This window comes from Gopherus flavomarginatus, chromosome 8 (assembly GCF_025201925.1).
Source record: "Gopherus flavomarginatus isolate rGopFla2 chromosome 8, rGopFla2.mat.asm, whole genome shotgun sequence".
NCBI classification, from domain to species: domain Eukaryota; kingdom Metazoa; phylum Chordata; order Testudines; family Testudinidae; genus Gopherus; species Gopherus flavomarginatus.
The window spans coordinates 64,918,707-64,933,558 of record NC_066624.1 but is presented as its reverse complement, the minus strand read 5'-3'; the positions used below and the strand labels follow the sequence as shown (position 1 = coordinate 64,933,558).

The following is a 14,852-nucleotide window of genomic DNA, read 5'->3' as shown; positions in this document are numbered from 1 at the left end:
TCCCCCAAACCTCCCAACTCCTGATCAGACACAGGAGGAGTTGATCCAGACTGTGAGGGAGATCACTGAGGTGAGCAAATCTGCCAGTAAGCGCAGGACCCACCAAGGGAGAGGAGGAACTTTGTCACAACTGTTATTGCATTCCAAGTGTGGGAAAAGAGTGCTAAATGACCCCCAAAGGGAGCAGGAGTCATGAGGTGGTAGGCATAGTGTTGGCAGCTCTCAGGCTTGCATCAGGAATACCTCATGGCTGAAGGCTGTATCTTTGATGTTGAAGTCTGCAAGGGGGGCGCTGGACAGCGAGACCTCTGTGCCTCTTGACATTTCCTTGGATGCTCAAAAGGTCTCTGTGAATATACTTGATAAGACCTGTAGCGTCAGGGGGATAACTGGCACTGTAATGTTCATTTCAAGGCAGGAGCGTAGATGCCCAACGAGCGAAGAGTGTCCCTGGAATCCCTTAGCTTATGGAGCAATTCATCCGTCTTCTGGTTAAAAAGATGGAATTTGTTAAAAGGGAGGTCTTCAATAGTGTTCTGTATCTTCCTAGGAAAACCAGAAGAATGGCACCAAGACTCCCTATGCATGACTATGGCCGTAGCCATGGTCCTGGAGGAGATATCTGCTGCACCTACTGCAGATTGGAGGGCAGTTCTTACCATAAACTTCCCTTCTTCAATAAGTGCCTGAAAATTAGCACTATTGTGTTGTGGATGGCTATCCGTAAATTCCCTGAATTTACTGTAATTCAGGAAGTCATATTTGGCTAGTATGCCTGATAATTCACAATCCTGAATTGCAGCCTAGATGATGAAAATACTGTCACAGCCTGGACGATTAGGGAATTTGGAGGTGCATGGGAAAAAAAACTCAAAACCTTTGGCAGGAACATAATAGCATTTTTCTGCTCCCTTGGGGATATCTGTACATGTAGCAAAGGTGTCCCACACTGTCCTGGCAGGCTCCAGAATGGCTTCATTAATCGGTAACACAATTCTCACTGGACCCAAGGTGTGGAGGATATCCAGCAGCTTGTGCTGGCAGTCCTGGATTTCTTCTGGAGAAATTTGGGGTGCCCATGCAACTTTCCATAATGGTTCCTGAAATTGTCTGAAATCATCCAGTGCGGGAGGGGATGCTGTAGTCACCTCCACATCTGGAGATGAGGCAGGGAATATTGCCAATTCTAGTGGAACTGCTGGGACCAGGCTAAAAGGTTCTCCCTCCACCACCAGATCTGCTTGCCTACTGGTGAGTACCCTTGAGGGGGAGGCAGGTGATGGTTTTCTCATGGCTCGGGCAGTTTCCAAGAGGTAATATTGTGTCCAGGGTCCCCAATATGGCCAATAAGCTGGATCCGATGGAGGTTGTGGGAGTCCCCACAGAATGGGTAACCAGTGGCCCCATGGTGACTGAGGGGTAGATATTGCAAGCGATGTGATGGTCTCCGTGATGGAGCTTAGGAATGGTATGATAAAGGCGGCTCTTCCAGTTCAGATTCATTGGAAGAGAAGGTGAATTCCAGTTCCAATTGCAGTACTGTCAGAGCTGGTGGAAGAGTGTAGCTTATCCATGTAGAGGGAGAGGGATCCATTATCAGAGGCATGTCCCATCATGGAGATATGATCTCTCTAGAAGTGGAGGGACCCTATGGAGGGGGTGACTCTGGATCTGGAAGGCAAATATATCCTGAGGCTCAGCCACTGTTCTGGATCACCCAAGTGTGAGAAGCACTCTCTCTCTCCCTAGTATTGGTACCGGCGCTGGGGTCTTTCCCGGTAAAGGAGGGTCCCGTGTTTTGTGGGGTGCCGGAGATGGTGTTACTAATGTATCAGTGTCTGAAACCACTGGATCCCATTGCTTATGGTCTTTTTCTCATGCCTATCAGACTTAGTGCATACTCCATCCCCTTTGCCCAAGCAGGTTGAAGGAGCATCCATCTTCTTCGATTTGGAGGAAGGCTTAGTCCCGGTGCTTAATTTGTGCCAGTATGTGCCAGTGCTGAGCCTGGCACCTTTAGGCTTGCCAATTCATAGCCCTGGCACCTCTGGGGTCTGTGAGGATGGTTCTGCTGGCACCGGAGTCAGATGTGGTAGTGGGAGGCGTGTTCTTCATTGAATCAGGCTGATGAATGGGGGAGTTCCCTGGCCTGGATCCGAGTGTGGTCTCATGGCGAGCTCCATGAGATGCTTCCAGAGGTGAAGTGCCTGGTCTTTTCGGGTGCAGCTGGGGAAGGACTTGCAAATACTAGACATGGCCGAAATGTGGGCTTCCCTCAGGCAGAACAGGCAGCATTGGTGGATGTTGCTAATCAAGAAGAACCGAGGGAGGAGGCTCAAACTTTGAAACCTGGAGTTCTCCGTATAGTCCAGTACCTGCATGTAGGTATGGGGGAGGAGGGGTGAAAACCCCAAAGTTTATCTAAAAACAAGCACTAAAACTTAACTATCAGAACTAAGAAAAATAAAACTGGTAAATCTACTATAAAACTCATAAAACTGTACAACTATCTTTTTTAAGAAGTGCATCAGAGATTAGGACACTAAAAGTTCTCACCCGGACCAGGTGGCGTTGAGAAGGAACTGGAGATGCGGTCAGTTCACCTTGTCCTTTCTCACCTCAGATGGGAGCATGAGAGGAGGCAGGGCACGTGCGTGGGCCAACAGACACTAGTTTCAAATTCTCCAACTCTGGGAGCATGGTGCAAATGCATAAAATCCTCAGTGGAATACAATAGTGACCATCATTTGAAGAAAAACTGGTATAACCTAATTGTTAAGTGCTTGACTTTGCAACCTTAATAATCTTAACATTCTGAAATTTTGCAGGTTTTAAAAAAAGCAAACTGAACAAATTATATCATGTGACATCATATTAACACTCAGGTGGGATATCAGCAGAGTTGCAATCATTAGATTCCCCCCCACAGAATTAATGGAGTAACTGATAGCAACAGTAGGACCAGCACTAGAGAGGCCAAGGACACTTTGTTAGTGAGCTTCACATATATTTGTAACACCAGAGGAAAGATGAGACTCAGGGATCTTGGGTTCCATTTCATGCTCTGGAAGGGAGCATTCTCTAGTGGGCAGAGACTCTTCTGTCCTATCACCTACAACCTCTCCCTGTCCCAGTCCTGTCTCTTCCTCACTCTTAGCTCCTCATCCTAGTCCTACTCTCCTCACCAAGCCAGTCCCACTCTTGACTCCTTGGGTTTCTCATTACAGCCTCCTTGCCCAGCCATTCCCAGTCTACCCTTCACACCCAGTCTCTATCTCTTGCCCCATCCTCCAGTCAACCCCTGGCTTGACATTCCCCATTTCCACTGGCTCCCAGTTTCAATCTCCCTCTCCAGGCTTCTTATCCCATCTGCCACTGGCACTCTCTCTGTCTCTTTTATCCAGACAATCCCAGTTCTCCTCCCCAACTCCAGCTCCTTGTCTGATATCTCCTTTCCCCCTCCCCACCTCCTTACCCTCACTTCACTGGTTCTGTCACCTTGCCTAGCTAGTCCTGTCTCCCTCACAGGTCCTCATCCAATTTCAGTATTCCCCACATCCACACCTGATTTCCCTCCCTGGCTCCCTGTTCCAGGATCCCCATGAATTTCCAGCCCCAGTGTCCCTCCCACTCTACCCCCAGCCTCCAATCTCAGTCACCCCCACGCAGACTCCTTTTCTCAATCTATTTCATGAATCCTCCAACTCACAGAATCATAGAATATTAGGGTTGGAAGGGACCTCAGGAGGTCATCTAGTCCAATCCCCTGCTCAAAGCAGGACCAATCCTCAGATTTTTACCCCAGTTCCCCAAATGGCCCCCTCAAGAATTGAACTCACAACCCTGGGTTTAGCAGGCCAATGCTCAAACCACTGAGCTATCCCTCCCCCTCAACTCAGCCTCCACCAGGTCTGGTTCCTGTCCCCTCTCCATTCAGTTCAGGCAGCTGCTCCTCCACATTACCTGGGGCCAGCAGGGATGTCATTGAGAGCACAGGAGAAACAGCCTCCCTGCTCTAAGACCCAGGTCTGGTGTCTTGACCCATCCTGGCCTGGAGCAGCAATTATAGGGAGAGTCCTACTTTGCCCCTGTAGCCTGGGGTTGGAGCATATTCAGTTGTTCTGTGGTGATGGTACATGCACACTCTGGTCACATTTAGAAGCTGTGCTCAGTGAGGATGGAATTTTCAGAGATTTAACTACTAAAATCAAACAAGTCTCTACTGAGCATGTGCAAACTGAGATTTTTCAAAGTTGTATAATTTAGCCACATTTTGGTGAATTTTCACTGGGATAGCAAAAGTCACATCCTTGACACAAAGGCCATCCCTTGCCAACTTCCAGGGGCCTACTCCAAAGCATATGGGCACAAGAGCTTTGCAAAGAAAATGCCAGAATTTTTTTTGACATTGCAAAATACGCATTTGTCCTTATCTTCATTCTCAGAAACAGCTGAATCATTTTAACTGAAATTTTCCAAAAACATTCTGCCTAAGGCAGACATCCCGCACAGAACATTTCAGCCAAAACAGTTAACATTTGGCAAAGTTATAAGTCAAATTGAAAACAGGGTTTTATAATGGGAAGTATTGGGCAAACTTAATAAGACTGAGTGGTACCAACCCTGCCTACAATAAGAATAATGTGCGTTTGTTACATACACACAGTGTAAGACTGATGAAGCCCTTAACTGTTCGCTCCCTTGTTTTTAAATACTGTAACCTTAACTGTTTTCTTAAACAAATGGCCAGCTCTTCAGCTGGCATAAACCAGCATAGAATTCAATGCAGCTACACTAGTTCACACCAGTTGAGGGTCTGACTGGAGTTTTTGGAATTTCTCAGCACTTGAGGGTTTTTGTTCATTGTTTACATCTTTCAGTTTTGAATTTGTGAAGGTAAGTGAAGGCAGTTTTTAAAATCTTACATAAGTGGGGTGGATTGGTTTCTAGATTAGTCAGTAAAAGGAGGGAGTAGTGCTAAGCAAATTAATAAGAGTTCCCATGCAGTCCAAGCTTTGTTCAATGGATATCTGAAAAGATACACATGTTCCAGAGACACTGTTGCTAAACTGGCCACCTGCATGTGGGCACACACTGTTTTAACTCAGATTATGGGTAAAAAGCACGTGACTCCATAGCCAAAACCTAATAAAGTGCTTGGCTTCATAGCCACAGTGCCTCCCAGCCAATTCACTAAAGTCATCCCATCTGAAAGATGTGGTTCTTAGCTTTGCAGTTACCTAGTGCTTTTTCATCTGAAGATCTCAAAGCACTTTAGAGAAGTGACTAAACATGGTTATCCCCATTTTACAGTTGCCTCACTTAGCACAACAAGGGCTTTCCTGAAACAGTTTCCTTTGTCTTCAGATGAAACCTGGCAATTGTCAGCTAAACAAAATTTTCCAAACCAAAGTTATGTGGGGGAAGGAGAGAGCTAAAATAGAGCTTTATTGTGGAAACTGATTGCAACATTTACTGCTTCCCCATAGTTAGTTAAAATATCACCATGTTATGACAGGACAACTGCAAAGCATCGGCCGCAAAATTGTGGTGTTTACTGCTCTCTTCATGATGTACAAAGACAGAATCCATGTTTTAGCGTTGTGCTTTCTGTTTCTGTAATACCAAGTCCTGACATCCCCTTTTTTCCTGGGGGACTTCAGAAATCGTTGGAAAATAGAAAGGTGACATCACTGAAGGGTGAAACTAATTCTTCAGCTCTCCCACGCTCAAATGAGGAGGTTGCATATTCACTCTGACTGGGAGCCGAGAGAGCAGTGGCTCAGGTTTTAGACTTTGGCAACAGAAATGTTCCAGCTTTCCAAAGACTGCCACAGTCCCCCATGAAAAGAGGGATGTCCAGGACATACATTCCTCAGGCTGGAAAAAAACAAAAAAAAAAATGCCAGAAAATTTTCCTTCAAATGAAAAAGAAGTTGTTGCTTTTTTTATACATCAGTAAGGAGCAATAAAGATCAAACATGGTTTCCTTTGAAATTCATAATTGAAGAGCAACTAGACTCTTTCCACTGGCCTTGTTTTGTAAATAAATAAATAAATGTCAGACAAGGGTAAGACCAACACTTATTTCTGAGAGTTTGGGTCCTGACTGATTCTTCTCTCTCTTGCAGGAAGGAGTTTTTCTCCCTTGCTAGTGATATCAGACAAGGTTCTGTTTGTGGCCTGCTATTAGCAGAGCTGCCTGAAGAAATACTAAAAAACAGTCGGAGGGTCTGAGGTCTAAAAAAAGATTTTGGCACTCACAACCAGAGCCAGAAGAGCTCCCCCCCCGTCAGCACCACAGCAGGTAGCTACATGCTCAAAAAAAAAAAAAAATATATATATATATAAATAAAAATAAAAAAGCACAGAGCCTGGGGGGTCAATTTGGGTGCAGAGCTCTTAAAAAAAAAAAGCTCCCAATGGCACTACTGGGCACTGATGGAAACCTGGCCCTTACTTAGATGCCTAAACGGGAGCCGGGTTCTGGAAAGTCTGGCCCTGCCTGTGTATCCTGAGCACTTGGAAATCTGGCCCTCAGCGGTTTTGAAAATTCAACCCCCAATGTAAATGCAAGGCCAAAAAGCTTGTTCAGGCAACTGAGGCCTCTTCTTCCTCCCCAACAGGTTCCGAGACATCACCATCTCCTGGGCAGATCCGCACTTGGCTTCACAGCATACCTGCAGTGAAACTGGCTGCCATTGTGTTGGGTTCCTTGCTCCCAAACCCCCATTGCAAAAATGCCAGACTTCACGCTGGCTCCTTGGGCTTGGAAGAGAGAGTAAAAGAAACTGCCTCTCGTCAGCTTCTGCCCCCTTTTCTGGGGCGGGGGAGGGGGTGCTGGCTCTCCTGCTCCAGGGGAATGGAGAAAAGCAGGGTAAGGTCAGCCTGTGGGCTCTGCATTGAGGCAGGGGGCACATCAGCACTCAGGACTGGTAAGGGAGGCTACTCTGGTTCATCCAGGCCCAGGGCAAGGTTTTATACGTGCTTATTTCTTGTTTCCATGGGTAATTTGTTTAGCCACCAAGTTTCCTTTCCCCTCCGGGTATAAATGGCCCACTTACAGGACACTGCAAGCGGAACCAACCCCAGAACTACCACCAAGGAGAAAGATTCTTCCTGCACCAAGGAAGAGATGATGTCAGATTAAAACTGCAATACCTTTTTTTTAAAAAGCCACTGTTCAATCCGTGTGCACATTGTATTCAGTAAATCAAATATGTCCTTTCACATTAGTACACACATTCATTCAACACTCATATGTTATTCACAGTTTCCAGTGTTCCCTTCACTCATTATCTAACCATAGGCTTTGATGTCTTACCTTGATCACCTCTGGGGCTTGCTGAATCAATGTGGGGACAGTGTCTTTGGTAGTAGCACCCATACAACTTCTCTGAACAGCTGGGAAGGACTGTGAGGGAGTAGTCAAGGTTTCCTGAAGAATTTGCATCATTTCCTTCTCTTTGGATAAACTTCCTTTGCCCATGTGGCATTCCACCAGTTCCTGGGCAAAATCCTCAATACTTTCCAGGATACGCAGTAGAAGGGCTTTGTCGTCTTCCTCCATTTTGTGGCCATTGGTTTCCACGGTCTTTGACAAAGGGGAAGTAGAATTTGTGTCAGGGAATAAACAGACTTTATTTTTGGTTTCAAGAGCTAGCGGTAGGACGTTCCCACCCTCTTGGCCAAAGCCCTTCAGAAATCCAGGATTGTTCTCCTTCATGGTGGGCTCCTTTAGTGCACTCTCCATTTTCTGTGAAAAGTGCTCCAAGTCCAACAGCAGCTTATCTATCTCATCCTGGTTGTTTTTCCTTGATTCTCTTTGTTCTCCTGAAGAGGTGCTAGCCCTGGAATCATTCATAAGAGAATCTGAGACTGGTTCTATAAAGGTGACTTTCTCAGAGGTCTCGGCAACAGCTTCAGCATGAACTCTGGCAGGTGCCTCTTTAAGGACTACAGTAAGATCTGGGCTTCCAGTTTTCTGTTGGCTGCTCTCTAAACTCTCCCAGCTACTTTTATGTTCTGCCCTCTTTCCCTTGCCTAGTGCTATCTCCCCATCTGACTCCTCTTCAATGTATAGCGTTTCTGTGGAAGACACACAATTGGAAGGGCTTACAGTTAGTAACTGAGGTACAGTACAAGCATTTTTCACAGTTCTTGAGTTGTTCTGCTGGGTGCTGCTGTGCAAAGCGTCTGAGGTAAAGTCCCCAGTGTTAATTTGGATAGGTTTTGGGGTGCTAGTTGTGCCAATCTCATGCTGGCCATCTTGCAGTTCTACAGTAAGAGAGGGTCTTGTTATGGCAGATGGCAAATGCACAATATCCTCATACCTAGGAGGCTGCTCATTGCCAAATATTGGGGAAAAGGGAGCCTGCTGCAACCCATGCAAACTAGTAACCAATTCTGCCAATTCCACGTGACTGGGCTGCTTTAGTTCAATGGGGAGCTTTTTCAGGTAGGAAGAAAACCTAGTCATCAAATTCCTATAGATCATCTCAGAGCTGGCCAGGGGGTCATTATCATTTCCCCCACTGATATCACCTGAAGATTTCTTTTTGATGCAGTGCTTGATGATATCTGTACATTTTTTCAGGTCCTCAGAGCATTTGAGCAGAATGTCCAAACACACTTTAATATCTCCACCAGAAGAGCTGTCCAGCTTGTGCTTTTCCAAAATCTGGGTGATAAAGCTCTCTTCAGAGAAGGCCTGGGTGGAGAGGGAAGCAGCAGTATTCACATTTCCCTCTGAGGAATTGCAGCTCTCCTGCCATTTCTCCCCAGCTGAGGGAGTCTGCAGCAAGCCAAAGGGAGGGCAGTTCTCGTCATTGTTGAAGTGTCCATAAATTAGATCAAAATCAAATGACCGTCTGCTGAACGACTCTGACCTCACTTTCCTTCCCCTTCTGTAGGTCACATGGCTGGAAGAGTTTCTGAGCCTTTCAAAGGAGAATTCCTTTATTTTACCACTGGCAAGATTTATAGCTTCCCCAGTGATATCTTTTAGACTGCAGGTGGTTTGCACTGAAGATCCCTTTTTGAGCCTTGGATTACTTGGGAAGATCTGATGATAGTCTTCATTCCCAGCCAAAGTTAGCCCATTTTCAGGAGTCGGAAGTCTCTGGTCTAGATTTGCACCTCTGACATTAGATGCAGGGACTCGAAGTAGCTCTGCACAAATACTGTGGTGGGCCACTATGCATGCAACTCCTTGCTTGAACACCTGACAGGTCCCAGTGCAGTAATGCACAGTGTGCTGAAAGTGACAGTCTATCACGACACTGCTGTAACAGTTCACAGTAGTGACTACAAGCTGATAGGTTGCTGCCATAGCATGAATTCCCCTTGGTAGCGAGGCTCTGAAATTCACCACAAACTCAGAAGGTCCAACCGCCTCTTCAAACCCAGGCTGGGTTTAATGAAAACATTCCTATTTCAGTCTCATCCTACTGATTAAGAAAATAATTTTTAACTACAGGGAAAACTCGGAACTGTAGCGTCTATAATCCTGGCTGAGGTCTGGGCCAGTATCTGCAATAAAGTTGCAACTGCCACTGCGGCACATACAAAGTTTGACTTAGAGTGATTTGATTACATAATATTGCTTAAAATTGTACTCCAAGCAGAGTTTACTTTGCTGACTACAAAAACAGCATCCATTGCTTCCCTTCTCATAGTCCAGGGCGGTTCAGTAAGAGACATTATAGAACACACACCAGTTCCCAGACTAAAGAAATGACAAAACAACTATTTTTTTCCTTATATTTTTTCTCCTTCTTCAGGCCTGGGGTGTTAGAAAAGGATGCTTTGTGCTGAAAAAGGCGGATACTAATCGGCTGCAACATAACAATGAGGAATCCACAGCAAACTGGAATAATCTGTTTCTGCCAACAGGTAAGAGAGACACCTGCAATAAAAACAAATACACAAGTCAATATCATTACTGGAGAGAATATGAAACCTTAACTAATACTGTATCAAACATAAAACACCAGTTCTAATTCTCAGTACATGACCTTGTACTGGGCAATGGCACCATGAGAATCAGTGGGCCAAACATGATAATGCAGTTGAAGTGCCTGCCTATGTTTAAAATAAGGCTGCCCATGCATTTCCATTCTAAGGACTCTTTCTCAGCTCCTTGTAACATTCCCAATTTTATTTCCTTAGGGCTGCTTAAGCGGATTTTTTTTTCTTAAATTGAGCAAAAATGATTTGACCATTTCTGGGAATGAGGACGGGGGTTGAGGAGTGTGTGTGTGAGGAAGACCAACATTGCATGCTGCCCAGATTGCACAATGTGATCACATAATTAAAGTTAAATGTATTATGAAGACCAGCATGGGACTGGAATAACATGGCTGCCTGAGCTCTGAGGCAAAGTAATCTACCTCCTTTGACTCCTAAACATACTAAACTCCCCTCTACTCCCAAAATCAGAGCTGCAGAGAATAGATTATTTGAAAAAAAAAAATCTGATAAAGATCCCTTACTAAGAAGAGTGTTAGTGGTTCACAATCTAGAGAGCCCTCTCAGACACTAAGTGAACACACAACAGCCAAATTAGGCAGAAATACCACAGTTAGAAAAAAACAAATGGCCACCAAAGCAGATATTTTTGAGCTGATCTCTGAGTTTAAGCGCATGACAACTGATCTGATGACCCAGCTTCTAGAAGTAAAAAAGGAAGTTACTGACTTGGAAGAGCGCGTCTCCGTGCTAGAGACTGGCATCAGAGACGCATGTGAGAGTGACAAAGTTACAGAGCCACTTGGCACTGATGGACTAGAGCAGGAGTGGGCAAACTACAGCACGCGGGCTGGATCTGGCCTGTGAACCAATTTAAGTCAGCCTGCGAGCTCTCGCTGGGACGCAGGGTCGGGGGCTGCACCACGCAGCTCAGCCCTACTCCAGCTGGGACGCAGGGTCAGGGGCCGCACCACACGGCTTGGCCCCGCTCCGGCCGGGGCACAGGGTTGGGGGCCACACCACATGGCTCCCGGAAGCCGTGGCATGAGCCATGGCATGGTCCCGCTCCAGCTCCTAAGCACTCCAATAGGAGCTGCAGGGGTGGTGCCTGCGGACGGGGCAGCGTGCAGAGCCGCCTGGCTACACCTCCACATAGGAGCCAGAGAAGGGACATGCCACTGCTTCTGGGAGCCACTTGAGGTAAGCACCACTCAGAGCCAGCACCCCCAAGCCTCTCCCCATGCCCTAACCCTCTGCCCCAGCCCTGATCCCTCTTCCCACTCTCCAAACCCCTTGATCCCAACCCGGAGCACTCTCCTCCCCCCAAACATCTCATCCCCAACCCCACCCCAGAGCCTGCACCCCCAGCCGGAACCTTAACCCCTTCCCCCACCTCTGCCCCAGATCTGATCCCCCTCCCACCCTCTGAACCCCTCGGTCCCAGCCTAGAGACCCCTCCTACACCCCAAACTCCTCATCCCCACCCCACCCCAGAACCTGCACCCCAACCAGAGCCCTCACTCCCTCCCACACCCAAGCCCTAATTGTGTGAACATTCATGGCCCACCATACAATTTCTATTCCCAGATGTGGCCCTCAGGCCAAAAAGTTTGCCCACCCCTGGACTAGAGAGTGAGAGATGAAGTTTAAATTGGATGATACAGAAAACAGAGCAAGACAGAACAATCTCAGAATTAAGGGGCTGCCTAAAAATACTGAAGGAGGAAAAACTTTAGTTGTGGAGTTGTTAAATCTGAGCTCTCTGGGAAAGGTAAATGTGGAGAGAGCACACAGGGCGCTGTTCCTCTGCCTGGATATTGTGATGGACCCAGAGATCTCATTCAGAAATTCCATGATTATTGGCAGAAAAATATCACTATGAAAAAAGCCAGAGAACATTCAGAGCTCATACTCAAAGGCCACAAACTGCAATTTTTCCATGAACTCTCTGCCCTAACCTTAAAAAAGAGGAGAGAGTTGGGGGAAATTACAGCAGCCCTCAGAGGAGCAGATATCTGCTCCAGATGGGAATTGCCATTTAAACTCTAATTGAGCTTCCAAAATCAGTATTATGTAGTAAGAGACTTAAACTGAGGAAAAAATATGCTCCTGTCAGAAATCCAAACCTCAGCCATACCAGAGGATATTACTCCAGAGGTAGTAACCAAGAATAAGCTTCTGAAAAAGTCTTGGCAGACAGTAAAGGAAAAGAAAAAACAAATGAAACTAGAGACTGCACTAGCAATGGCAGAATTGAAGCGGAAAAAGAGAATCCTGATACCTGAGGAGTAACCTAAAGATTAACCAGAAGGGACTTCTTGCGGGTCACCGAGAATTAACAGCTGAACAGTAACTATGTTAATGTTATAAAGGATGGGCACAACCCATTAGGGATTGCGTGTAAATCCTCCCCATGTAACTCAAGTGATCAGATGGTAATCTGTCCCAAAGAATGAGGGTTAAGATCCCATAGGTAGGCAATGTACCATCTCTGGATTGCAAGAGAAGCAGTCAAAATATACACAGGAAGAGTATAGGGGGCTGGGATTCAGAATATCATATTCGTCATTTGGGGACCAAAGGCTCTTAAGGAAACTAAGCAGTCATGTGCTAACACAGAAGGTCCTCTCATGGATCAGTAACTGGTTAAAAGATAGGAAACAAAGGGTAGGAAAAAATGATCAATTTGCCCAATGGAGAGAAGTAAACGGAATCCCCAAAGACTCCGTTCTGGGACATGTGCTGTTCAACATGTTCATTAATGATCAGGAAAAGGAAGTCAACAGAGAAGTGGCAAAGTATACAGATAATGAAAAATTACTCAAAATAGTCAAGTTCAAAGGTGACTGTGAAGAGTTGCAGGGGGCACACAAGAAACTACATGACTGGATAACAAAATGGCAGATGAAATTCAACACTGGGGCTTGCAAAGTGAGGCACATTGGAAAAAATAGTCCCAACTACACATATCTAATGATGGGTTTTAAATTAACTGTTACCACACAAGAACAAGCTTGGAGTCACTGAGGATAATTCTCTGAAAACTTCAACTCAATGCACAGCAGAGGTCAAAAAGGCTAACAGAATGTTACACAAGAATGGCCATGCTGAGACAGACCAATGGCCCATCATCCTGTCTTCCAACAGTGGCCAGTGCCAACTTTTTCAGAAGAAATTAACAGAACAGGGCAATTAATGAGCGATCCATCCTCTGTTGTCCAGGCCCAGCTTCATGCAGGCTGACTGTGTTATGTGAAATAGTACTTCCTTGTGTTCATTTAAAACCTGCTGCCTATTAATTTCATTAGGTGACCTCTGGTTCTTATATAATGTGAAAGGGTAAAAACACTTCCCTATTCACTTTCTCCACACCATTTATGATTTTATAATCTCTATCATATCCCTCCTTAATCATCTCTTTTCTAAGCTGAACAGTCCCACTCTTCTTACTCTCTCCTCATATGAAGCTGTCCCATACTCAAAACATTTCTGTTGCCCTTCTCTTTACCTTTTCCAACTCTAATGTATCTTTTCAGAGCTGGTGTGATCAGAACTGTACGCAGTATTCAAGGTCTGGGTGTACCATGGATTTATATAGTAGCATTATGATATTTTCTATCTCATTAGCTATTCCTTTCCTATTAGTTCCCTAACATTGTTTGTTTTTTGACTGGTGCTGCACATTGAGTAGATGTTTTCAGAGAACTATCCACAATGACTCCGAGATCTCTTTCTTGGGTGGAAACAGCTTAATTGTTTTTATGTATAGTTGGGATTATTTTTTCCAAACTGCATTAATTTACACTTATCAACACTGAATTTCATCTGCCATTTTGTTCCTCAGGCATCCAGTTTTGTGAGATTCTTTTGTAACTCTTCACAGTCAGCTTTGGATTTAACTATATTCAGTAAATTTGTATCCTCAGCAAACTTTGCCACCTCAACTGTTTACTGCCTTTTTCAAATAATTTATGAATATGTCAAATAGCATGTGATGTCCTAGGTCTTGAACCCAGGCCTGGCAGTTCCCAAAATTGCTGGCCTCTACCCAATGGTTCCTGAAACTGGGTGGGCTAAGAAGCTACTAGGGCTATAAGCCCCAGCCCAGGCACCACCCATGGTGCTCTCACTGGAGGATCACCCAACTCCACCCATTGGTCCAACTACACTATTTAAGCCAGGACAAGGAATAGGAAGTTTGTCTGAGCAACAAGGTGGTTTCCTGTTATGGCTGCACTCTGCCTGTGCCTGCCTCCTACACCTGACCCTGTTCCTGCTTCCTGCTCTGCTGCTGCCTTCCCCGCACCTTCATTCCTGTTCCCACCGTGTTTGATCCTTGTCTCTGCTTCTGCCCTTACGCCTCACCTCCAATCTTCAGTGACTAATCCTGGCTCCGACCCCAGTTTCTGACTCTGACTCCAGCTTAACCCTTGGCTCTGGTGTTTGGCATCTGACTTCAGCTCTGATCCTCAGCTTCAGTCCTGATTCTGATTCTGGCTTGACCCCTGGCTCTAGTAATTGGCAGTTGACTCTGATGTTGGTCCTTGGCTTCATTCCCCAACCTGTAGGCCTGCTCTGCCCACTAGAACTGACCACCTACATCCCAGTCCCTACCACAGCATAGGACTCACTACAGATCCTTGGGGGACTCCGCTATTTACCATTCTCCACTGTGAGAACTGACCATTTATTCCAAACCTTTGCTTTCTATTTTTATGTAGTTACTGATCCATGAGAGTACTCTCCTTCTTACCCCGTGACTGCTTACTTTGCTAAGAGCCTTTGATGAGAGACCTTATCAAAGGCTTTCTGAAAGTCAAAGGATATTATATCAACTGGTTCACCCTTATCCATGTTCGTTGACCCCCTCAAAGAATTTTAAT

General features: G+C 45.6%; 1 protein-coding gene across 4 annotated transcripts in view; it reads right to left on the bottom strand.

The window, feature by feature from the left end:
• PPP2R3A (protein phosphatase 2 regulatory subunit B''alpha) overlaps positions 1-14,852 on the bottom strand; it is a 767,863-nt gene that overhangs the window by 101,972 nt on the left and 651,039 nt on the right. For 3 of the 4 annotated variants that reach the window (XM_050965375.1, XM_050965376.1, XM_050965377.1), the window contains exon 2: positions 7,325-9,907. In XM_050965375.1, the coding sequence (XP_050821332.1) occupies positions 7,325-9,331 (2,007 nt within the window). In that variant the 5' untranslated portion in view covers positions 9,332-9,907. The remainder of the gene's footprint in view (positions 1-7,324; positions 9,908-14,852) is intronic. The other variant, XM_050965378.1, reaches the window with a different exon arrangement.